General features: G+C 34.2%; 1 protein-coding gene across 4 annotated transcripts in view; it reads left to right on the top strand.

The window, feature by feature from the left end:
• Nucleotides 1–26,907, top strand: part of TENM3 (teneurin transmembrane protein 3) — a 360,542-nt gene that overhangs the window by 139,557 nt on the left and 194,078 nt on the right. For 3 of the 4 annotated variants that reach the window (XM_032223765.1, XM_032223764.1, XM_032223763.1), the window contains exon 2: nucleotides 14,432–14,641. The exons of the other annotated variant lie outside the window; for it this stretch is intronic. In XM_032223765.1, the coding sequence (XP_032079656.1) occupies nucleotides 14,440–14,641 (202 nt within the window). In that variant the 5' untranslated portion in view covers nucleotides 14,432–14,439. The remainder of the gene's footprint in view (nucleotides 1–14,431; nucleotides 14,642–26,907) is intronic. 4 annotated transcript variants of the gene reach the window in all.

The following is a 26,907-nucleotide window of genomic DNA, read 5'->3' as shown; positions in this document are numbered from 1 at the left end:
CTTTTAGCTTGGTTCTCCTGGAATCCTGTCAAAGATAATCTTCCATGCAAAAAGCTCTCTGCTTTTTGCTTTTTTTAATTTGAAGAAAACAACATCAGAAACAATTGATTGAGATAATTTAACATAATTTTCACAGAAAAGGATATCCATGAACACTAAGGCATTTGTGAAGGAAAAGTGGAGGAAGCTGTCCTTTATATTTTTAAATTGATATTTGTGAGGGAAAAAGAGATAGTATGAGTTGTCCGGGTAAATTATAAAACCCATTCTGTGATCTCCCCCTGATAATACTGTTCATTATGTTAAACAGTGTTGCTCTTAAACCCTCTGTAGTTTTCATTTTATGTGCATTGGCCTTCATTTGCTGAAATGCTTCAAGTTCACAGCACTAAAGTCATTTTGAAAACAGGATGTAATTACAAAGGTTTCTTATGCTTACCCACCGCTTTTTGGGACCAATGTAATTATCATTACATGTGGATACTGTAAATTGAATATCCCTTGCCTAATTACATTAAACTCAAGGGTTAGCTGCTTAAGCATCCAAATAAAAAAAGTTCACCCTTTGCTACAAACTGTAGAATTGGTCTGTTAGTTAAGTTGACCTTTAAAGCTCAGCATTTACATGATATTGTCAGGTGTACATTATAAAGATAGCTTATAATGAGATCTGTAATGAGTAACCCAGTTATAATGGACTTTTCTAAAAGTTCATTTATTCAGCATTTTCTAATGACAGGATGAGATTAAAGTTTTAATCTGTATATGTCAAGCCCTTTTAAGGAATGAATTTCAGTGTTCTTTGTTCAATTGCTGAAAATAGTTTAATATTACAGCTTAAGCAGCACAACTTAACATTACTATAAATGTAATGAATTAGCCCTGCCTATTTAATCTATTGAAAAAAATGTGTTTACTTTGATGTAGTTTTCTATTCCTTACTCTTTTATAAACACATAGAAACATATTAACTGTATGTATTCAGCAACATGAATTCTTTACATTTTTGTGTGACCTAATTTTAGCTGTAATATGCTATGTTGTTATAAATGTGACACTGATAATTTGATACTTTATTAAGAAAAACAGATAATTCTTTTTTCTACAGAGAATTGTTATTTGATGGATTTCTGCTTGTGTAGTCATTAAAACCTTATTCATAAATATCACCTATTTAGTATTGTTTTCTATGTTCTGACTTCATTAAAATAATGCCATTCCACGGCTGAAGGTTTTTTCTTCCCAAGTGTACTTCCTGCTGAGTCTCTTTTATGAGTTTTCACTTGAAAAACAACAGTCTGCTTTATCTGGGACAAGTAGCAAAGCATGCATTATAAAATAATGTTTATAGTGTACTGACTAATATTTTGATTATACAAAATAAGAGTATCAAAATAAGCAGGTAGGTTTGAGAACTGCAATATCCTAACTGTTTTGTCTTTTTATGTATTAATCTGCTGTCACATGCTCTCATACTCTTAGTATAATTATACTTTGTTGATTTAATTACAAATTATTTTGTCTTCAATATTCTCTGTTAGTTGTAAAGTTATTCATGGTCTTAGTTCATGTTCTGCAAATTTTATTAAAATTTAACATATGAATATGTATTTTTAGAAAATAATGTAGTATAAACCTTACATATGGAAATTGTTCGTATGAAGTTTATCTATAAATATGGAGCAGTTTCAAATTTTCAGAAATTGAACATAACATATCAAAATAGAGAAAGATATGGGCTGAAGTAGAGTATGGTAGAGATTTAACCAAAGCTGCTAAGTAGTATTAACAATGGAGATAAAATATTTCATTCTAATGAAATACAAATAATTTTGAGATAAATTGGCTCTCTACAAATACAATTGAATCCACAAAGTCCCTTTTCCTACTGATTTTTTGCTCTTCTATAAGATAAAAGGAACCAAAAATAATTTTCCATGTCTTGGTGAGCCACTTGCCTGGAAAACTGTGAAATCTGACCATACCTTGCTAATAATTTTACTTGCAAATACATGAAATTATTCAATGATGTAATCAGAGCAGCTGCATATCCCTAGGTGTCTATGGAGTTTCTCACCCATGCATACCCCTACCTTCATTTTCTGCTGTGGTTACTCGATGCTCATGGGATAATGCCGAAATGTCATAGCTATGTGATACAAACTTGGTACAGCTAGATTGGTTGCCTCACTTGTTATAACTTCTAACCAGTTATTTGCTGCTCTGTTTTGGGAATTGCTGACATAGTTCTTCTCACATTCAATTAACAGATCTATCAAAGGAATTCCATGATGTAGTGCAGTTGAGTTTAAAAATGTCACCAGTGGAAAATAACATTAAACCCCAATCCTCCTAAGTGGACATAGAAACTAAATCAGAGAAGTAAAACAATGCAAAGGATTGCTGGAAGTCAGCATACAACCGCATTAGCCAAAGTTAGGCAATATCTGTGCAGGACAAGGTACAAGATATTGGTTAGCTTGCCATACAAAATTTTATTTACTATGGTATATACATCAGGGACCAATCTTGTGCTCCTTAAATCAGTGGCACAAGTTTTCCCAATGTTTGAGGTAGGTGAACCAATAATTTCCTATTATGACACTGCAGCATTTTACTATATATTCAAGGACAGAAAATATTTCAGATCACAAATGTAACACCTCTCTGTGAGTGCACTATGCATTATATGCACAGAAATGATTGTGTTTGCAAACTACACAAACTTTTTATACTGCTTTCCTTTAAAATCTCAAAGTAGCTAACAATTAAACATTTATAATTCAAACTAAAAACACTAGGCTAAAATATAGCATACTTTAACAAGTGTTTAGCTTTAGCTTTTATTTTGAGAAAGAATAAGTTTGCAGTCTTCTTCTTACTGGGACTTAAATTCATAGAACTTTAATATTAATATATCTGCATGTATGTATGAGAGGCAAAATTGCTCAGCAATTAAAGACACTGAGCTTGTCACTTGAAAGCCGATAGCCCGGGTTTGAGATTCAAGTGCCACAAGTTCTAGCAGTTCAAAAACATTCAAATGCAAGTACATAAATAGGTACCACTAAATAGGTACCAATAGAGAAGGTAACAGTATTCTGTCGGCCTTGGCATATAGTCATCCTGGCCACACAACCATGGAAATGTCTTTGAACAATGCTGGCTGCCTCAGTTAAAAAACAGAAATGAGCTCCGCCCACTAGAATTGGACACAACTGAAAGAGGAAACCTTTACCTTTGTATGTATGTGCATTTTCAATTTCAGTGCTGTTAGGGTCTTGTATTACTGAGTAAAATTTCAAGATACCTCTGTTTTAAATTGACTTTAAGCTAGTCTCTATTTTTACCTATAATTTACAAAATAAAACTGTTCTAAAAAAAGTGTAAAATGAGTAGTACAAAAGAATTACTTCCACAAGAAATACAATATCAGATTGAAATTAGGCTATGTTTCAAGTTAAAAAAATAGCAGAACATATTTTCAAATATTTTGTTCTTGCATGAGTTTGTTTATACTAAGTCTGGTTTTGAACATGCTCCAAAACATTTGATTCCTTTTATATTTATTTTTGAATATTTTATTGATATATATTTTTATTTACTTTCTGATTTTGAAATGCAAAAGAGGAGAGTTATTTATTAAAGCAACAAAAAAGTAACATCCCTGTCTTTAGGGATCCCCAGAGGATTCTATTATTAATATTAAGAGAAACTCCTGGAAGACTCATGTATATGTTTGCTATTAAATTGTTTTAATATGTTCTTTTTCCTGCATAATATTATTAAGGATTATGTAACACAAATAAAACAGATAAAAAAGAATTTTTTTTAGAAAGTACATAAACCTCCCTCCCAAAAAAGGAAAAGAAAAAAGAATATGGAGAAAAATACCTCCCACTTCATCCCCAACATGTTTATTCAACATTAACTAATCATCACTCTCTCTTAAAAGTACAACAAAATACCTCTTCATTCTATACTTCTCCATCTTCTATAAACTTATCTCCAAATCTTCAGTTCTCTTTATTAATTTGCAGAGATACAGGAAAAATTAAGAAAAATACCCAAGTTTCCATCACCTTTCTCTTAACAATTAAGGAATTAAAAACAAGTTAGTTACCAGAAAATTATTCCTATTTAAATATGAAAAATAATAATATAAATATTATGAACTAATCCATTAAAAATCATTAAACATTTCCAAAAGAAAAGTATCCAATCCAGATAACCTTGAAGAATAATCAAGTAGAGGAAATTATTTAATCAAAATCAGATAAACCAGTTTTAGTAATTTTTTCTTCTATTCTTATGTGCAAAAAATAAAATTCAAATTTCTGTTTTCTTCTTTTCTTTTCTTCATTTAACGTTCTTATGGTGTTTATTCAAGTGTACTTGTAATTTCCAGGAAGTAGCTCTTGTAAACCTCTTTATTTCAATTTAAAGGGGTTGTCCATGTCGGTCTTTTGATACATTATTTATATGTCATAAATTGTCTTAATATGCTGATAGATTCTAAAACCTGTGTTTGGATATTACAAATGTTTTTGAAATGGACTTCATAACTAAACTAAATCTACAATTTTGTGACCCGAATCTTAAATTTTAAAAAGGATTATTAAATTGTAAACTGTTAAGTTCAGCAATTTTTTATAGCTGTGCAAGGTGTATATAGTAAATAATGGAATGCTGCTAACAGTGAAATGTAATAAATGAGCATCTCTACTTTAAAATTGTAAATCATTTGCTAGAGATTACTGATACACATTTCCTGGGATGTTTTCCTCTCTTGCCAGTCAGACAAACGTTCTCACACCCTTGTTTTCTTTTCACACTGACTAGACCCATTTGAGGAGTAGATTGAGGGTTGGTTTTTTTTTGTTTTTTTTTTGAGCAGATCAAATCAAATGTTTTACTTTGAAAGACGAAGCCCTGTCAGTATATTCAGCCTAATCCTAGCATTCAGCCATGAAGGATTGTTTTACCTCTTATTGTTTAAATATTTCTGAACTGCATTTTTCTTTCAAGCAAGTTCCAATACAATATTTAAATACCTTTTCTAGAATAGATTTTTTAGGCTCATATACAAGAGCTAATTAAGAACGTCAGTGCTGCCATTTCACAAATTCTCTGAACTTTTTGTCTATAATCTGTGCAACATAAAACTTAACATATCTAAACTAAGGCACTTTATTTTTTTAATTTCTTCCTGCTTTTTATCCTTCATTTTCATATGCTTCTGCCTCTTTTTGGCCATATGCTGTTGAAATATATGGAAAGTGAATTTATGTAAAGTCTTCACCTCTCCTTTTCTTACCAATTCACTTTTTAGGACACTGTTTAGCAGATTTTATTTGATACCCAATTTTACAAAAACCAATGTTCTAAAACCAAAACTATTACCTCAGCAATGATGAATTAGGTAGACAACATTAGGTGCGAGCTGAAGCACTAAGCACTATTTAAAATTGCTAACCAAGATCTTTACTTTAAATTTTTTAATATATATTTTTCAAAGTTAATGTTTATCTATTTTAACTGATTTTTTATTATGGAGTGTGCATTTGTATTATTAAAAATAATATGTGGTATATCATTTATGTGCAAAGGTGATACATATTTTGTTCCAAACTGGGACTGAATCAGCCATAAATTTGAAATGTTTCATTAGAATCTTTCAACTGTTGTATGTTCTGATGGTGCAAAACACAGAATTTGTCAAGCGTTCTTTTTTTGTTGAAATAAAAACAGCCCTTGTTTCTCCCACTGTGGATAATTAAACTTTTGTTCTTAACTTGCAAAAAATCTGATGATGAGTATTTTAAATTAAGCTTATAATATTCAAAATTAAGACTCAAACTAACGTTTCTAGTTCAGAACACTACTGATTTAAATGTTTGAACATCTCCACTATATCTGCTATTTGCTAATAGCAGAATTCAAATAAAATTATTTGATTCAAATACCTTGAATCAGAATCTTTTGAGTGTTTTGTCAATCCTGTTAGAAAATACTGATATATGTGGCAACTGATAATCAATTTTAAATATGTTTATATCAGCAAATAAAGTTAAAACTGCAAATGGAATGCTAGGCGTTATAGTAAACCTGTGCTGAAACTAATCCTTTACTTCAGCTACTATTGGTGTGCCTTTTGAAATTTTTATTTATCATTTATAATGCATTATTTTATGCAGAACCCAGATACCAACATAGAGAGCCTTTAGGAACAGCAGCTGATAGTGAAGTTTCTCATAAGATTAATCAACAGAATTATTTGTTCCTTATGTACCCTATGACCACTACTGTTTATAATCAGATGTTGATCATAGATAAGCTATTAAAATCTGTAGTTAGTTCAGTGCTATGTGTAAATATTGTCCACACTGTAAAATAGATGTGAGAATTACTTATGTCAGGAAAAACTAGGTGTATAACAATGAGAAGAGCTTACATAAATCTTTGAGAAATATAGAGTCAAGTATGGATAGGTGAGAGGAAGAGAAGATTGGGAAAGTTGTACTTATACATTTTTTAATAAAAGCGATGAGAAACTTAAGAGAGATTATACATAAAGGCAATACATAGCTTTCCATAAAAAGATATTGAGAAGTATAATGTATAGTACTTTATAGATACAAAGATGTAGTTAAACTTTTTTTCTGTTATTTTGTGCCTTAAATTTGTTTTAGTCACTGCTATTTATTCTTTGTACTTTGTATAATGCTTATTACTCAAAACAGAGTAGACTGATGGGTTTGAATAAATTGTGATGAGTTGAGAATATTTAGTCTTCAGAAAGGATGGAGAATATGCTTAACCTTTGGTATGTGTGCTTATTCTAGACTTTATTAAAAAAATGCATTGTAATTGACAGTGAAAGGTGAGTTTTCCCTCTCAATATATGTTGTTTTGAAGATACATTTAATATTACATATTTTCTAACAAACTTTGCACATTTCTAAGGTTTTTATATCAATTATTGTATACAATTTGTGGTTAAATCCTGTGTGTTTTGTATTAAAATGGTTCTTTCAATGTTACACAAAAGAGATGGGAGAATTGACTTGTTACAGATTGAAAAGTGTTTAAGAAATATTTTTTATGATAGGCAAGTATATTTTAATAATAGACTACATGTTTTTTGCACCATACACTTTTGAAGTACTATATAATTTAAACAATACGTATACATATATATGATGCGGTGGCTCAGTGGCTAAGACGCTGAGGTTGTCGATCAGAACCAGCAGTTCAAAAGCATGTAAAAATGCAAGTAGAAAAAATAGGAACCACCTTTGGTGGGAAGGTAACAGAGTTTTGTGTGCCTTCGGCATTTAGTCATGCCAGCCACATGACAACAGAGACTTCTTCGGACAGCACTGGCTCTTCGGCTTTGAAACAGAGATGAGCACAGCCCTCTGGAGTTGGGAAACACTAGCACATATTTGCATATCTTTACTTTATGAGCATATTACTCTAGATGCCATGATGGACTGAATATTAATCAGATATTTTACTAGTTCCAAATATGACAGAATCATCAGTTGATAATCAGCAAAAGGAGTTTCAGGAATCTATTAGAGATTTAAGATGCACATTATGTTCCCCTAACCCGGTATCAGAATAGCTGATCCTTTTATTTTTCCTTAAAGTTCATTTATCTTAAAACAGCTCAAAGTTCCAAAAATAGATCTTTGGCCCAACTATAATGATTTTCCTTTTCAACTGTTCTTCAGGAAGAAATAGCAGTAGTTTTCCTCCTTTCTTAGTAGAGGGCACTGAAATATTTTAAAAAAACAGCAGATTATGTGCTGCTCTGCCCTCTACAGATGAAAGCAAAAGTGCAGTTTCTTTTGAATGTATGTGACCAATACCAAAACCCTGTGACCAAAACATACTAAAAAAAGTTCAAATACAATTTTAAGATTGTATTGTTATATTACATTATTAATACATTTGGTCCCCATGCACATAACCAGGTCTTCAAGGCCTTACAAAAGATCAACAGAGCCAGGGCCATCCTAATCTATGGAGGGAAAATGTTTCCTTAAAAAAATGTTTGAAAGTTTGAAAGAAATGCTTCAGGTATCACATAAGAAAGTATATCTCTGCTGTTCTGCAAGGTAATCTACTTTTGTCAGGTTCTGCATAAGCCTGAAAAACCACAATGATTTTTAACAAATAAACTGGCATTAAAAAATAAATAAGTTGGTATATATCTCTACTATAAACCTGCCTATAAATTTGAGATTTGTATTGCTGCATCCTGCTAGCAGTAAAAGCTAGTTTGTAGGAAAATAAAAGCAACCTTTAGCCACTTAGAATTATCCTTCACATCATTGTATTGATTTTAGCTACTGTTACTGCTATTAGTGTTATGTATGCACTTGAAGGACAGCATATAGTTTCTGAAAATAAAATAAATTAGCAAGTATTGTCCATGGCTTTTTAAGTTAGTGCCTTGTTTACATTGTTTTTCTCTTTTAATTTGCATGCTTTAATATCTTTAATTTTTTAATATTTTTTTAAAAAATATAACACTGTGCTATAATATTTGTGTAAACAGATGAATAGTGGAATCTCCAGGATAAATTGTCAAATAATTTGTTTATCATTCTTAATCAAAGTAGCTAATGTTCCAAAAAGAAATACACTAGAGTGAGAAGCTTGGAAAATTCAGGAATGAAATTGCTGTATATAAAATCATATTTGGAAAAAAATGTGAAGGATAATTCTAATGCTCTCTTAATATCTCAGAAAAAACTATTTTAGTTTTAATCAAAAACAATTGTAAATAATTAGTCAGAGAACTTTAAAAGAAGCTGGCTTCTTTCAGAATGGAAAGATTGAGGGCCTAGGTTTCATAAGGTATTTTTTTAATGCAAGAATTTTCTTTATCTATTTACTACTAAAATTCTCATTGTCATGAACTTTTGAATAAAATGGATATCATAGGGCAACAATTTTTAGCCAAAGTACCTCAAATGAGCTGAGTTACAAAATGTATCCCAATTGTGGTACGGATGAGTCCCAAGGGAATGGAATTTGAAGAAGTTGTGCCTGCTTCAGTGCTACTATGTTGCTGCTGCTGCTGAAACGAAGTTACATGATCTTCGTTTTCGAAATTAGGAACTGTGGCAGTGCAAGAGTTAGCATGCCATATTGCAGGCTAATTCTTTCCACAGCCAGGAGTTTCATTCTGATCAGCTCAAGGTTGACTCATTCTTCCATCCTTTAAAGGTTGGTAAAATGAGGACCCAAACTATTGGGTGCAATGTGCTGACATTGTAAGCCACTCAGAGACTGCTTTAAAGCACTATGGGGTCTTAAGTGCTATTGGGAAGGGGAAGGATTCTGAAGCTCCCTGCCAGCTTCCCACAAGGAAAGTTAATGGGCTAGCCAGAAGGAAGCGGAATTTGTTCCCAGACCCATTGCCTCTTTGTCCACCCAAAGTCATTCTGTTTCTCTCTTTAGGTAAGGAAATGATGACCTGACAGGGAACAGGTTGTCTGGTTCTATACTTAATTGCTTAACGTCAACAAAGACATTATGGAGATTTTTTTTCTGGCCCATGCCATTCACCATGAAATATTAAATAAAATGCAAACCCAACACATCTCCTTGTGTTTAACTTAAGATTCTTATTCCATTCTGTCTAACTCTGCGGGTTTTCTCTTAGAAACGGAACAATTTGTTACCCTTTTTTATCCAATTCGTTATGCTTTTTTATAAACAGCAATTGGGATGTCAAGTTAGTCTAACGAATAAGCATTAGTCACTCCAGCAGGTTCACTTCCTCTTTACCTTTCACGTATATATTCTTTTAGAATATTTAGCAAAACAAGGTTCACGGAATTGATTGTTCCTTCCACTTCGAGATAAACATCAGTCTGTTAAAATGACATTTAATTAATCTAATTTGATCAAATAATTGGCTTAAACATTTGTGAAGAAAATAATTTTGAAGTTCCAGTTGGCTATTTTAGTTAGCTTCAGTCAACAATTGCTTTAGCTTTTTTGGTTTCTTTTTCCCTTTTCAGTAAATATTCAGTGATGTATTAAGAAATTTGCACATTGCACAATTGAAGGGAATGTAATTGATTAATGTAACAAGGAACTATAGAAACTTGTTCTTTTTCTGGATATATTTTAAACCAAGTAAAGAATCACAAAAACATAAAAAATGAAAAGGTTTAAAACTAAAAATAAATAACAAGATTCAATACATGGGGTCTGGTAGTATCTATCACAGTCACAATCTGAGTTTAGGAAGAATGCTCAAAGGAAACTGAACTGACTGCAAAAGAAAGGTAGAATCTTCTTATGGGATTGGTAATGGAATATAAAAGAATCAGAAACTCAGTATACATGTTCAGGATGAACTAAGGATGCAGTTGCAGCAAAGGTATCTTATTTTCTGGTATTGGTTTTGGAACATAGTTCCATAGGAAGCAATACTACTATTGTGAGTTCAAATATTGACCATATTATCTCTTTTCACAAGATTGATAGCTTTGCACACTTATTGGTAAACATGCAATTTTCCCAGTATCTTAGATATAAAATACAGCTATCTGTATTTTAGATAAAGCTACGAACATAAGGTCATAGCTGTATTCATTGGAATTCAGAGGTACCTGAAATCTTTTAAGTATATTTTTGACAAGGTTTAATTGGTCATTAACCATTATGCTAAAAAATGACAGAGTACATATCCTATAATTAACATTTGTCTGAAGAAGTCTCCATTGTAACAACTGTGTAATAACTATTGAATGATCTCTAACTATCCTAACTTAGGTAATAAGTGTTTGTTAGCATATTTCCCAGAGGGAGAGATTCACGCTAAATACAATGTTTGCTCAGTATTAAGCAGTTGATAACAAGGTCTGTGCAGTTACAAATAATAGTGCTTTGTGTGCGATCTGCCACAACACTTTTCACTAATGCTATTTGCATGTAGGCTTTTAATTAACATATAACTGTCACCACAGGTTGACTACAGAAGGCTCTTGTATCCAGCAGAGAGATAAATGCCAATGCCACGTTACATGGGTTGGATAGCATATAGGAGGTCTATAATATAAAATGGATTTATAATTAAAAGCCACTCATTACAAAGTTATAAAAGAAAGAATGCCAGCAACCTGGCAGTTTCATGGTAGAAGAGTATCATATTTACCTGAAAGGAAGATAAGCTTGAATTTAAAATGATTTTTCCTCCAAAAGTAAGAGTAGGTGGAAGAAGGGTACGTGTGTGGGTAAATGTCTTGTGTGCATACAAACACAGAAAAAGTCCTATGCAATACTCAGTTTCTCCTTACCCTATCAATCAAAGATTGCCAATTTTAAACACAATCTTGGAGACTTGCTCTTTCCATAAATGTGTGCATGAAGCATACTTAAATATGTCATATGTACATGTCATCAAAGTTTTCCAGAAAGCTAAAAGAGTAGGGGCCTTACAGGGCATGGTGCTCTAAAGGGCATGGGCCACTAGTGAGAAGGTTTTATGCTATATTCTGATTAATGGCAAAATTTAGAAAGGGACCTGGAGTATACCCAATTTATCTGATCTGGTGGAATGAGAAGATACTGTCCATGAGAGGCAATCCTGCAAATAACCTGGACTTACGACATTGACCTGGAAAGAAACTGGAAATCAGTGCAATTTATGCATCAGCAGTATAACAGGGACAAACTGTGAAGCAACTAAAATGTCATGCAATTCAGTATTCTGCCCCAGTTATAATTTCTGCATGGTCTTCAAGAGTAGGCACATGTAGACACAATGCTGTAATTCAACCAGAAACTATGAGTGACTATGATCCAGATCTTTCAATCCAGGAATGGGTATAATTAATGCAGCAGATGAATCTGCACCAAAGGTTCCCCTAGCCATAACTGCCACCTGTTCCTTAAGCAGGAGTCGTGAATCCAAGAAGGCCACCAAATTGCTCATTAGCTCTCTAGAACTTGGGGGACCAGAGACCCAGAGCAACTACATTTTGCTAGGATTGAATTGAAACTATTTTTTCCACATCTAAGCCTTTACAACCTCAGGCATTCAACCAATACTTGGGACAGTGCCCCTTGATTGGCAGTATCAAAGAGATAGGTGACTATCATTAGCATAGTGATCATACTGCATCATGGGGCATCAGATGGCCTCTCGCAGCAGATGTTAAGGAGGGCAAAGGATCAAAACATTAGGCATCAGACAGCAGGTGTACAGGACTCAACTTTCCCTCACCCCCTAGTAACAGTTGAATCTGCCACAGAGGAAGGAGGAGAACCACTACAGACCAATGTTCCCCCTTCAAACCCAGAGGTGGTATTCAGCAGGTACTGATCAATTCTGGAGAACCGGTAGTGGAATTTTTGAGTAGTTCGGAGAACCAGTAAATACTACTTTTGACTGCCCCCATTTATTCTCTGCCTTCCGAGTCCCAGTTGATCAGGAGGAAATGAGGATTTTGCAGTAACCTTCCCCTGGAGTGGGGAGGGAATGAAGATTTTATAGTATCCTTCCTCTGCCATACCCACCAAGCCACGCCCACAGAACCAATAGTAAAAAAAAATGAATCCCACCACTGCCCAACCCCCATAGCTAGTGAAGAAATATTGTGGTTTGTGGTATTGAAAACAGAGAAGTCCAAGAAAGCCAGGATAGTTGCTATATCCTATCTTTGATCCTTCACAGTTTAATCCATAAGTTCGACCGACTGACTCAGTGCTATATATAACCCAGCCTGAATATTGACTCCAAAACAATATAAATAATTTCAGAAAAGATTCATCAGGCAGCCTCAACAAATATAAAACAGAAAGGTTAATATTCTAGAATGCTAAGTGACTGTGATAGTTAACTTAGTTAACACCATGGACTATATCTCTGATATTACATTGAATGCTACAATGTTCAGTTCTAGGCCTTGTACAGTCACATTTTTACTATTGATTTGATAAGGAAAGGAAATATTTACCAAGTTTGCTGATGGCAAACAATTGGTTAAAATATCTTGACAGAAACTATACCAACAGTAGTGATGTATTAGAAAAACACATTGAAAATAATGAAATAAAATTTAATAGAGACAAAATTCATCTTTTAACAAAAAGAAATAAAATGCATGGTATAAAAGTTATCTGATTTGGTGTAATAGTGGTAAAAATTCATAAATTGATTCTAAGGCTATATACCCAGATATAAAGTTTCCAAACACAAGTATTAATTTTGTTTTGCACTGAACAAACCACACCTCTAGGATGAGGTATAATCCTGTCCAGCATGTTTCAAAGAATAATTCAGATAAGTTAGAACAGCTCAGAGGAGGGCAGGGAGGCTGATCAGGAAATAGTTGAAAAAAGTTGAAAAAATTGGGTACCTTTAGCTTTGGGAAAATTAACAGGATTATACTCTTTAGCTGAAAAAGGGAGGGGGGTACAGATGCTTAGTATATTTTTTATCATTCTGCAGTACACAACATGGAATAATGGCTTTAACTTAAGGAAGAGAGATTTATGTGAGTTGATATGTAGCATTTGTTTTCAAAATCGTTGCTTAATTATCATTTTAGAAAATCCATCCCAAGAAGCACTTTTTTAGTTTTTCTTCATTTTTTTTCCCCCTTGCATCGCAGAAAGATCTTGTTTCTTGTTCAGCAATGAAAGTAGTCACACCTGGTCCACCTTCTCATCTTTCAGTCTCTCTGACAGTTTTAGCTCCTCAATTTGTCATCCATACCTAAGCTTTGTCTCACTTCTGCCACAATCTGGACACCCCAATACCACCTCACAGAGTATATCAGTGAACAGATATTCCTGGAGGATAATACTTTCAGAGATCAGGTCAGGTGACCTGGCAATTCTTTTTTCTTCAAGATTTTCATTCAGCTTACAAGTCTGCAGCACTTGATGGGCAGCATCCTGAACCCCTGTAAAGTGTTGTGCAAAACATTATTTGCATGCAAGTGATAGGTGGAAACTTGAGAATCTTGCTATAACCATTCTGCCATTTCTTTCTCTGCATGCACAGGGAAGGCAATGAACATTAGTTGTATAATTGTTTAACCCATGAATCTAGAACAAGACCGTCAAGTCTTAAGATTCATACCCAAATTAGTATTTTTAAACTGGATTAAAATATGATGGAAACATGAAATGCAACAAATGTAACCAACTTTTTTTAAAAAATGCAACAGATACAACTGATTTCTGCATTTAATTATTTAGGAAATGAAACATTTAATAAAGATAATCCCTTCCACAATGAATTTTAGAAAACTAAACGTTTCCATCACATGCTATCATAATTTTGCTTAACTATAATTTATCAAAATATTTTTTAAAATAATTACCGGAAGGTAAACAATTTCTGAACTATTCCCGTGTGTTATCCTATTTTTTTTTAATATTTTTTCCTCAGGTCCTCCCATGCCATCTTCTTCATCTAGTCAATCCGTCATTGAACATTTACATTCCCCTCCTCCATCTCCAAATCTCCATGACAACCAGAGATGGTTGCTAAGTACTAGTGCTATCCAGCCAGTTCAGGACTCTGACACTGATGAGGACTATACTGCCAGCTCTTACCTAGTACAGACCGGTCCTGTTTCAGTTTTTGCCTCAGGTCATGGTAAGAATAGGACATCTTGTCCGTAGTTTTTCTATTGCATCTTGAAATAAAATACTTGGACAAAACATTAATTGTTTTTACTTTATGCTTGAAAATGTATATGAAATAATATAAATTTATTTTATTAAACAGAAAAATGTAGGAGAACTGAATTATCTTTAACTTTTCCAATATTAAAATAAAAAATTCTAATCCAGATATAGTAGGGTTCTAATTAGAAGAGCAGGAGGTATTCTTAACTATAAAGATTTTTGGAACTTGTCAGCATTTGTCTAAGTATTGTTCAATGTCTATTCAGAAGTAAACATGATTACATTAATGGGGGTTTATTCCCTGGGAAGTTTGTTTACAGTGACAGTCTTAGCTCTTATAATTTAAAGTAGACCTTTCAGAATCTTTGGGATATAAGTTAGTTATGACTAATTAAAGTTCTACTGCTTATAGTAGGCTTATTTGAGATACAGATACATACTGACTGAAAGGAACAGATTTCTCTGCTCAATTTTCCCCAGATTTTCTTTTTAGATTCTTAGAAATGCCCTACAAAGTACCAGTAGACTCTCTTGAGAAAAGGGGCATGGAAAAAGGAAATGAGAGTTTTGCAAAATGAGTTACATATTTTATTTAAGTTGCTTTAAAATGTAATTGGAAGATATATCTCCTTTCCGCACTATAGAGCTCACCTTATTGAAGCTTCCACAGTACTGTATACATTATTTTTAGAGGACTAGCAGGCTGCCATTGAAAAGAATGAGGGAAAAACCTGTTACGCTGTCTAGATGTGCCTACATCTGTATCCAATATCATAACTTTCATGATTTTCGTAATTGTTGGAAGTTAGTAAGTTTAGTAAACATAAGTATTTATGGAAATTCTAATTCAAGTATTTTATCTTTTGTACATGATAGTTCTCAGAAGCTTTATAATTCCTTATAAAGTATTGCTTTAAATGATCAGCTATTTTCTTCTAAAACACAGACATCCCAGAAAATCCAGCACTGAAGGAATATTTGTGTCATGTTTTATCAATTACAAAGAACAGTGAAAGAAAAGAATGCTACAACTTTGAGCTAGATCAGTTGTTGTTTGTTAAATGGTTTCATCTTTTACTGAATTATGCTATTATTAAGAGCATATAATCAGGCCAGTAGGGATGCTTAATTTATTACTCCCAATTAAGCACAGCTAAGTATAATTTTCTTCCTAATAATATTGCATTTAGCTAAACAGGGGTGTCAAACTCACGTTGTCATGGCGGCATCACATGACATTGGGATTTTTCCCCTTCACTAAACCGAATGTGAGTGGGACCAGCATGTGACACATCCGGCCTGTGGGCCAGGAGTTTGACAGCCCTGCGCTAAACAGAACACAAGACAATAGCTTGTTTTTTAATTCAACCAATCCCAAAGTTTCCTATATTTCAGGATTAGCTAACTTTTGCTTTTAATGTATTTATTCCAACCCTTGTTCAGTAATAAAATTAAAAGGAACCTCAATAATCATCTAGTCTTATTCCTCATTCAGATTAGGGCAGAATTGGCAAACCTTTTCTGCACCAAGTGCCGAAATGGGAGCGCAAACACCAGAAACTGGAAGAGCAGCCACCTGGTACTCATGCACATGCCTGGAAGATGATGTTCTGGTTTCTAGCATGCGCACTGGCAATCTGATCTTCATGCGTGCCAGAAACTAGAAGACTAGGTGGGCAGCGCATGCATGCGCACCAGGCAGCTGCTCTTTCGGTTTCCGGCACTCCCACATGCATGAAGACCAGTTGGTTGGTGCGCCAGAACCCAGAAGAGCAATCAACAATGGCTTGCATGCCCACAGAGATGGCTCTGTGTGCCACGTAGGTTCGCCATCACGGTCTAGGATTTATAAAGAATTTCATAGAACTATCAATCCAATCTCTTCTTAAAGACCCCCAGTGAAAGTTAACATACTGGTTTATGAGACAAGCTATTGCATTTATCAGCAACTCTTACCATAAGACAGAAATAATGCTGTCAACAGCATAGAAAGAAAATTTGTATAAGATGTTTTATAGGTGGCACTTACCCCCAATGAGAATAGCAAGAATGTTTAAGAATTAATCCGAAAAATGCTGGAAATATCATCAGATACCGGGTTCATATTACCATATGTGGTGGATGTGTGCAAAAGCTAAAACATACTGGACTAAAATCCACACGTGGTTGGAAAAAATGTTAGAAAAACATATAGACTGTAAACCAGAGATACTTTTATTGGGGATTTTACTGGAAACATACAATAGAGAATTGAAATATTTGATTGTAAATGTGTTAACAGCGGCTAAAAACTGGAAAAATGAGAAAATACCAACGCAGGAGGAAGTTATTCAGAAAATAATGGAATGAATTGAAATGAGCAAATTGACATTTGAAATTAGAGAACAATAAGATAAACAATTCTTTAAGATATGGGACTTATTTTATCAATGGTTAGACAAAAAATATGGAAAGGAAATATGATAGAGAATTTTACAATACAAAGATAATGGAATGACATAGAATATAAAGATATATTACTATTGGATGGATTTAGGATGCAATGAATTGTTATAACATAAATTAATTCAAAATTTAGAATATCTCGTATAAAATGAAGGAAGAATAGTTATAGTCAAATAAATGATCAATAATGATAATAATGTACATATATATACTAGATTGATAATATGAGATTTTATATAAATTGTAAGTGAGGACTATGGAGAGGATGCACAAAAGTTTTTTAACCAACCGACATGCTGGATGTAACTGGAAGATGTTTTTATGTTTTATGTTTTGTTTGTGTATGTTTGTTTTTAAAAATAAAAACCTCTACCTCTTTATTAAAAAAAAGACAGAAATAATGCTAACATCTAACTTGAATCCATTTTTCAATGTTACTTCATATCATACATAGATTGTGCTCCTGGTCCTGGCAGACAGTAGATAATAAGACATTTCCCTTGTGTAAAAAAATTCTTTAGATATCTGAAGATATCTTATTTCTTCTTCTAAGTCTTTTTTCCTGCTAAACATATCTAGTTCCTTTAACTGACATCATAGGATTTAGCTTCCAGTTCCTCATAATTTTAGTAGTCACTTTTGAACTCATTTGATAATGTTCATTTTAGATTGTAGTAGCTAGAATTGGATACAAGATTTGTAATGTAGCCTGATCAGAGTAGGGTAGGGTAGAGTAGGGTTAATTACTTCTGGTAATATGGACTATGAAGGAGGTCACTTATAAGACTAAATTATTTGATGATCATCTGGAAACATTAACTGATACAAAATGCAGCAGCCTGTTTTGAGTAGTTTGTTACTATCATGCTACCCCCTTGCTGAAGGAGGTACAATGCTAGTGCACAATTTAAGATTCAGATTAACTTAAGTCCATCAGGGATCAGGTATTTCTGATATTGTCTCTCCAAGGTAGACTCTATCCACCCAGTTTAAGCCAAGCAGAAAAAAACTTACAAATAACTCTACTTAAGCTGAAGTACTTGGGTAGACTGTTTTAAAAGGCATTCAGAGATTGATTATTCTTTTTTGTTTGCAAAGTATTGGCTCTTAAAGCAACAGTACTTCAGACTTTCACCATTATACATTATACTATAGCAAAGATAAATTTTTAAGTAAATATAGAGAATCATGGTCAATACAATATTAATTACTAGTTGAATATCCATGCTTCACGACAAAACTATATGATCGGGCAATGCAGGAGAAATCCAGTTCAATCCATTGGTTCAGTGGTGGTCGGTGATTGAAACATATAAGGGAATATCACTCCCGCTGCCTTGAGTCCGGAAGCAGTTCCATAGGTGAAAGGTGTAGACATTTTGGTGAGGTACCAATATTTAGTACTGTAAGGAGCTCCAGACCACTTCTGAGTGAAGGAGTGGAACATCTGCCAGTTTGAACTGAGGTAACGGAATGTTTCCAACTGGCAGTAGGAACAGAGTTCTTTTCAGGTGGGGAGGGGGATTAGAATGTCTAACTCCTTAGCATCAGAGCGTGTTAATATAAGGCAAGTGGTAATTGGAACAGAGTTCTTTCACGTGGGGAGGGGGAATAGAACTCCATAGAATCAGAGCGTGTTAATTACAGTATAAGAAATACTAATGATCTGATAGTCATTTTGAAAAATCCTTTGCGAGCAACTAGAAGCCAAGAGGAACTTAGGTGCCAAATTTAAGTTTGTAATCTTTACAGTTCTGGAGATTTCATGATGAGTAGTATTTGGCTTTTAAATATGTATAAAAATATAAAATTATAATTGCAATACAATTAAGTCAAATTGAGAACTTGTTTTTCTTCAAGTATCCTATGAAAGTGAAATCTTTGCATCAAAGAATCCAAATTTTGGATTGGATATAAGTCCGTGTCTTAAGTTATAGTACAGGATGGTTTCCACTTTGAATTAAATTCCATGCTATGTGTTTAGGGGTCATTTGAAGTCTCATATCTGTTTCTTCATGTGACTACAACCCTTGCAGAATTGCCATTGGAACAAAGTAAGAGCCAGATGGTTTATCATACAGGGGAGTTTATACAAATTTAATAAGTACATTCTTGCTCACATTCAATTTCAAACTATTCTCCGCATCAAATCCCTTAGACCAACACGGACCAAGGTCAGCATTTCTACTATATTATCAGATTGGTTTAGGGTAGAGATGTAACGTTGTATGCAAACATCTAGGCACCTCTAGCCAAATTGTTTCTTTCAATTAATTTCTTAGCAAGATAGAAGCAGGTGCAGAATTTTGAAGTTTATTTTGGTCAGATTTTATGACATCTCTTTTAGCAGTAATAAATATTTTTACATATATTCCTGCTGTCTTATTTATAAAAGTATTCCTAGCGCTTTCTTAGTTTTTTAAACATCTGCCTGTACTTGATTTTGGAATCCCCCCCCCCTTCTTTATAAAATTCTATGTAATTCTGCTATAGTGGTAGTATTTCTAAAATAGTCTTAGGTCTTCTTGCATTGGACTGCATGTTTTTTCTCATAAACCTCTGGGTGCTGAAGGTAATTCCAAATCCCTTAGTTCTAAATATTTAATTATTGATGTGGATTTGAATATTTCAAATTGTTATCTTGCTGAATATCAAACCTTTTTTCAACCTCAGTTTCTTCACTGTCTCTGGCATATTGCATTGCTAAATTTTGCTAGAACTTTCTCAAAATCAATCTGCAAAACAGAAGCCACAAATCATTCCAACCAACCTTCTGAGAAGCTTAGCTGACACAAGAATACTCCTCAGATCCATAGACCAGCATTGTTTTTATAACAATTATTTGAATGAAAGAGTTATTGGAAGCCTTTTCTTCAAAAATCATCTGAAGTATGTAAAATAAATTTTTATCAAGTCTGAGATGTTTTGAAACAAAGTGCTTTGTATTGATAAAACAAATAGAACTGTTTTGTCACAACCATGTGAGATAGATTTGGAGGAAAAGTGGTGTACTATTTTCAGGGGATCTTGTTAACTGCTAAGCACAGTTTTAATAAGGTTTGGGATTCTGTGGCATAGAAAAAACAGTATTGTGCAGATGGAGGGAAAATGGATTTCACTAACTAGCAACATAACCCAACATCTTTTCTTTTCTAATATCATCACCCTTTACTTAATAACTAATACAAATGCTGTTGTTTATACTGATAAAAATGCTAGTTGCAATCTCTGATTATTTTATATTTCTATGTAGGACCTCATAGTGTTGAGAAATCAATTGAAAGTCTCTTTTGGCAGTGTTGTTGTTTCACATGAATAAATGGATAGTTCTTGATGGATTTTAAGAGTCTCATCAAGTTGTCCATTACATCTTGGATACAGATATCTGGAAGATATTATACTTTCTCTGATGTCACATAAAGTGTGCACAATGTTTTCCTCTTAACAGAAAATGGTCTGCTACCACAACATGCTCCCCCCCCAAGTGATTCTCCTGTAGCTCCAATGGGAGGGACTACAGCCGGTTTGTGACAGCCTGATTGGTCCAGAGACTGAGGGATTTTTCTTTATCATCTCCTCCTTTCCCTCCTGGCCCCAGTTTCCCTCAGTCTCTTGGTCCAATCACTTGGCTCCAAACGAGGTTTGATCTAATTAATTCCTTTCTGACTAATTGGATTCTCTTAAACTTAAATTCTGCAATAATTTGGCTAATTGGAAAATTCAAACAATATTACCAAAAGCATACAGACGCTAGGAAGCCTGGACTGGAAGGTGGCTTAGCCCCTGGACATCTGTGGCACGGATTAGCAGCTCCGCAGCCTCCGGAGGGGGGTTGTTTCCCTCCGCGTTCAACGTTGGACATGTGAGGTTTGCTCAGAAGTTCTGCATTGGCTTACACAATGAGATTTTATTTCATATTGTTGAACTCCCTCAGCACAAAATGCTTCCCAGTCTGACCTCTATAATGTTTAAGAAATCATGGATGATGGGTCAGATAACTGGAAGAGAAAAATGTTTGTATCTTCCCCCTCTCCCCCCCCCCAAAAAAAAAGAGAATCTGAGGAACTACAGTCCAATCACAAACCAGACATCTCTTATCAGGCTTCATTTTCATTTACAAAAGTTTCAAGTTCTCAGGACAGTAACAAAGCCCACAGAATTTTTATATTGAAAGTTGATTGTCTGTAGCATGTGATTTTGCAATTGAATCTAATGTGAGATGTGATAATAGGGCTGTGCAGTATTTTTGATTTGAAGCACATAAACAGAACATCTGCCCGTAATTCATTAAAGTTAATGGTTTTTTAGATTCATGCAGTTGTCCTCTTGTGGGTGTCGTGCAGTCTTAGATTTTTTTTAAAAAGATGTATTATGTTACCTAAATTCTTGTGCACAAGGTGCTACCGTCACCTTCCTAACCTAACTATTATTGAGTATTATTGAAAGATTACGACAAAGTACCTTTTATAGCTATAATGCATTTCTGAAAATTGCAATTTGTGCTGTGATATGTAAATCACCAGAAGAAGATTTTGGAAAAAACTGAAATATAGTTGAAACGACTTAAGCGTGTCAAAAGAACAAGTTGAATTTGGTTCCATTTTGGCTTTTTCGGGGAAGGGAGCTGCTATAATGTATAATAGCACTGCTGCACTATAAGGACAGGTTTTAATTCTACCTAAATTGATTCAAGCAGTAATTCATGGAATTGATCCAGTAGTTGGAAAAAATAAACATTTTAATGACTATATCACACTTGTCCTTGTTTCATTGATTGATGTTCTGACTATGCCATGGTTCAGATCAATAAACAAAGAATGCTTTGAATATGGGCGTGGTTATCAAGTATTTGTATAAAAGCAGCCAGCATTGTTTGGTTGCCTGGGTAACAAGGGAAAATATTGAGAATTTCGTGTTCACAATATGTTATTCTGTCTGTATCTTTCTACTCTTGAATCCTGGCAAATTATTTTGTGGCCTTTTCAAAGCAACCAAATTGTACAAATAGTAGTAGAAATTTGGAATTACATTATTTCTTGTGATTGCTCTTATTAAATACCATGAAATTCATTTCTGAATAAATAGGAACTACAATATAGATTGTAGTCTTCATTGTATTCTTTTTCATGTAAATGAAAAAATAGTATTCTATGGGTTAGTGAATTATGACAATTACTAGTTAACTACATTGGAAGTCTGCTGAATATTTGCAGAAAATATGGTATGTAATGTGCATTTAAAGTATATTTCATTTACACACATGAAATAAAGTTTATGTAGTGGAAAGTATGTGGAGGCATAGATGAATTATTTTTTAGGCCAACTTGGTAATTATTAGAATAGAAGGACATGTGATTTCATTTCAGAAGTTCTCTGTTGAGAAAAATACATTTTTCTAATTGGCATTGGAAGCATTAATAAGCAACAATTACACTTACGTCATTGCACAAAGGATGAAATTATGTAATGATGTACATAATCTGATGGAAATGCTGTTTGTGGGATGACATAATGGCATATCTCTTCTCTTAGACATAAAAGCATAAGAAAACAATTTTTGGGTAAAGTATGAAAAGTACAGATTAGATAAATTTCATAATAATATAGAATCTTATAGAACAAAGCAAAAGTTAACAGAAAGAAAAGATAAGGGAAATTGAAAAAGAATTCAGAACAGAACAATTTGCAATAGCCTTTTAATGAGCTTCAACCTTAGTGAAACAGCTGTTCGTTGGCAGTTTTAGGCTAATACTATTGTTTGGTAAATTTCAGAGTTGGTTGGAAGGGAAAGCATGCATGCCACTCATATTAACTATAGAATAAATTTGTACATCTTCGGTGTGTGAATTTTATTTATTTGTTAATTTTTTTGCTGCCTATCTTGCCATGAGCCTATTTTAGGCAGCTTTTTTTTAAGTGTATGCTAGTCTTCAATTGACGTGTTCTTGAGAAAATCAATATTAAGATGATAGCAATAGAAATAATAGTAATACTTTAAAAAGTAAAATCCTGATTTAATTTTAATATTTTAAAAATCATGACTGGCAAGTGGAAAATAAATACCCTTGATTCTCACATATGAAGAATGGAATGGAATAGAATAGAATAGAATTCTTTATTGGCCAAGTGTAATTGGCACACAAGGAATTTGTCCTTGGTGCATATGCTCTCAGTGTACATAAAAAGGGGGGGGGGGATAAAAAAAATACATTCATAAAGAATCATAAGATACAACACTTAGTGTGAGTCATAAGTTACTAATAAGCAATCAAATCATACTAGAAAGCAAACAAAACAATATAAATCGTTAAAATACAAGCAACATGGTGATAGTCATAAGTGGGAGGAGATAGGTAATAGGAAGGATGAGAATAATAATAATACAGTCTTAGTAAATAGTTTGACAGTTGTCATCATCAGCATCATTGTGATGTTGTCATCAGTATCTTCCTCCCTTGTTATTAATTATAGAAAAATATAGGATCTCTGTGTGTGTGTATACACATGTGTGTGTGTGTGTGTGTGTTTGTATAAATAATAGTTTGGTGTGGAATGTATAGGATTGCACTAAAATTTAAATTTGATTATCTTTTTTACTATTTATTTTAATAATGATTAAAATCATTATTAAAATTAGTTTTAATTTATATTATATAAATAAACCCTTGCCTCCAGCAGCACTCTGCCAGCCCAATATGGGCTGCCGGGGGGGGGGGGGGGGGGGGTGCAAGCAGTCCCCTGCATCATGATTTGGCTGGCAAAAGGGAGAGAATCACAAACTTTTAATAAGAACCAGTAAAAGAGGAATGGAAAAAACCCTTTCTATAGATCAGCGTTTCTCAGTCTGGGCAAGTTTAAGATGGGAGAACTTCATAACTGCCTGGGGAATTCTGGGAATTGAATGCACCTTAAAGTTGCCAAAGTTGAGAAGCATGGGTAGAGCTTAGATTTTCCATTCCTGTTTTATTTAGAGGTTGGTGCAATTAAATAAATCAGTTGTGGTTTCCTTAACGAATAGTGATTAAATCAATATGAACCATTATTGGACTTTTTGTGAGAAACTGAAATTAACAGTTAATCTGGGGTTTTAGATGATTAGATATGGGATTATGGAAATAATGTAGACAAATGTTAACCTTAGAGTAAGAGTGTGATATATTTTTACTTCTATTTTTACCAATTTCCTTCTTTTCCTTTTTCTTTCTTGCACTTTAACTTTTTCTTTTCTTAGTCTTTCCTTTTTTAAAATCTGTTTTTTGTTTATTCCTTAGCTTTGTGTTTTCTTATATATGAAGGATCAAAGACTCAGCCATTCCTTATTTACAGAAATCATATTAAAATTTAGAACGAAATTTTAGAACGTGGTTATTTTATGAGGTTGCTGCTATTTGTAACTGCTTGCATTAAAATGTTTGGCTTTTTGTTAAAGTGAGGTGCAAAGGACAAGCAATGCAAGAGTTAGTCATAGGAATATTACTGTCCTGAATATATGTAGCATTTAGGGTTCCCGAGGCTGAAGATGAAAGGAAATCCACTAGAAGCCATCTCATATAAAGCAGGCTCTGAGTCCCTCTAAATAAAAAGTGTTTATCGATAGAAGAGATTATTTGTAACTCAGGGTAGAACTGGGGGGTCCTTGGTGCTCTCTGAGCTTGATGGTTCTATACTCCTCCCTGAAATGTTCTTTAAAATACAGAGTTTCCCAGCATTCCCTTAAGAACCTCCAACATGCAAACTGTGGTTACTCATCCTAAAATTAATCTTTTTTACCTGGAACTTCAAAAATTGCTTTTTGCTGGGAAGGTGTGTACTTTGGGGATATTTCTTCATAATCAAACAAGTGTATTTTCTGTGCAGTTCATACCTTTTGCTCGCTGAATCTGGATGTCACAAAGCAAAGTCCATATTTTGTAATTAACCCCCGCATCCTGTTTTGGCTTGTAGAGTGCTGCAGGAGGTAGAGTGCTGTCACACCCACCCTGGCCACAGCCAGCCTCACCATGGCCACTCATTGCCATCCCCCACCAGCCTTCTGAGGTCAAACACAACCCTGATGCAGCCCTCAATGAAATCTAGTTTGACATCCCTGGGTTAAGGCATCAGGCAAGAAACCAGAGTTCTGCCTTATGCATCAAATTGGGTGGCCTTGGGCAGTCATTCTCAATCAGATTTAGGAAGGAGAAAATGGCAAATCACTTCTGAAATCTTGGCAAGAAAACTGCAGGGACTTGTCCAGGCAGTCACCTGGAGTCAGTAATAATTTGAAGATCAAAAACAGATCACCATTTTGGTAAATATAGTATGGTTATTTTTGACCAATAATCCCGGTATACAAATTTCAGCTCTGTTGCCTTGATGATAGGGATAATGCAGAATAGAATGGAACAGAACGGAACAATAACTTTATTGCCACATTGAATGTACACTAACTGGCATACATCAAAATGAAATTTGGGTGCATACAGCTCTCAAAGAGTCACCACCTCCAATACATCCTGCATAAGCATGACTAAATAAACAAATGAATAAATAAACACAAAATTATATATATGCCAACATATATTATGTTAATATATTAATATTATATTAATATATCAATATATCATATTATTAATTATATTATTAATTATTATATGCATTTGTCATCATTTCGGGAAAACAATGAATGCCCAAAATATGTGTGTGTGGGGAGGAGAGAATACAGTTTTGTTTCAACCATTATGTATGCATTCATCTTTTTACTGTTGCAACATATGTTGAAATATGCTTAAAGGAATATCTTCCAAAATCCTAGATTATTTCTTGGCTTCTGCAAATGCACAAACACATATATAGAGAAATGTTTCTTGACTCATCAAAAGGTTTTCATATAATACTAGTGTCATTTTTAAACGGCTAGATTTTTTAGAAGAGCTTCTTTATACAAAATTTGTTCTATGTTTTACATCTGGCATTCTCTTCAATGTTGCATATGCAACTTCATAAAGAAGTATTAAAATGAGATTTGTGAGTGTGTTTATATATTGAAAAAATCTTAATTAGGATGGTGCAAACTTAGTAAAATGAAACATGCCTATTCTCAATAAGGGTGGAGATAGCATCCATGCATGGGTTGACACTGTCCGTGCTCTGATTGGACTGAGTCTGATTACTAATTAATTAACCACTATATACCACCTCCATGAGTGATACCACCCAGTTTCCAACTCAGTCCACTCCGGGACAGTCGTGTTATCCTTCTTATCTCTACCTTTATTGGTCAAATTTGATAGATTCAGAACTGTTGATTATTAGCAGCAACCGGGAGTATTCTGACTCCAAACATTGGGACTCTGGATGCTAGGGGCCACAGGGCTGCTGCCCACAGGCCACGCACCTCCCTCCTGGCAAACACAAGGACGACTGCTTCCCACCTCATTTAAATGACTTGCTTGGGAAGCAGTAAAAAAAGTGGTGTGCCGTTCCTTTTAACAACTGACAGCTGCAGAGACAGGGGGAAAGCCTGGAATGCCACACAGTGGCTGGGCAGTGCGCCAATTGCCAAAGCGGATCCAACGGTGCGTGCGATACCATCCTCGCTTTCAAAGAGCAGCGTGTCGAAAGGGAGAACCCAGGAAGAGTGCGAATTGGCAAGGGCGATCAAGCACTTCTCTGGGAGGTTTGGTGCCGCATTTAGGGGCCTCGGCTGAGCAGCTAAAGGGCGCGAACACAATTTTGAAAAGGGGCGGAGCCCAGAGTGCCCATGAAGAGCTGCGGATGCCATTTTCAGCTGTCTTTTTGCCTCGGTGA

This window comes from Thamnophis elegans, chromosome 9 (genome assembly GCF_009769535.1).
Source record: "Thamnophis elegans isolate rThaEle1 chromosome 9, rThaEle1.pri, whole genome shotgun sequence".
Classification (NCBI taxonomy): domain Eukaryota; kingdom Metazoa; phylum Chordata; class Lepidosauria; order Squamata; family Colubridae; genus Thamnophis; species Thamnophis elegans.
This window is presented reverse-complemented; position numbering and strand designations above follow the sequence as displayed.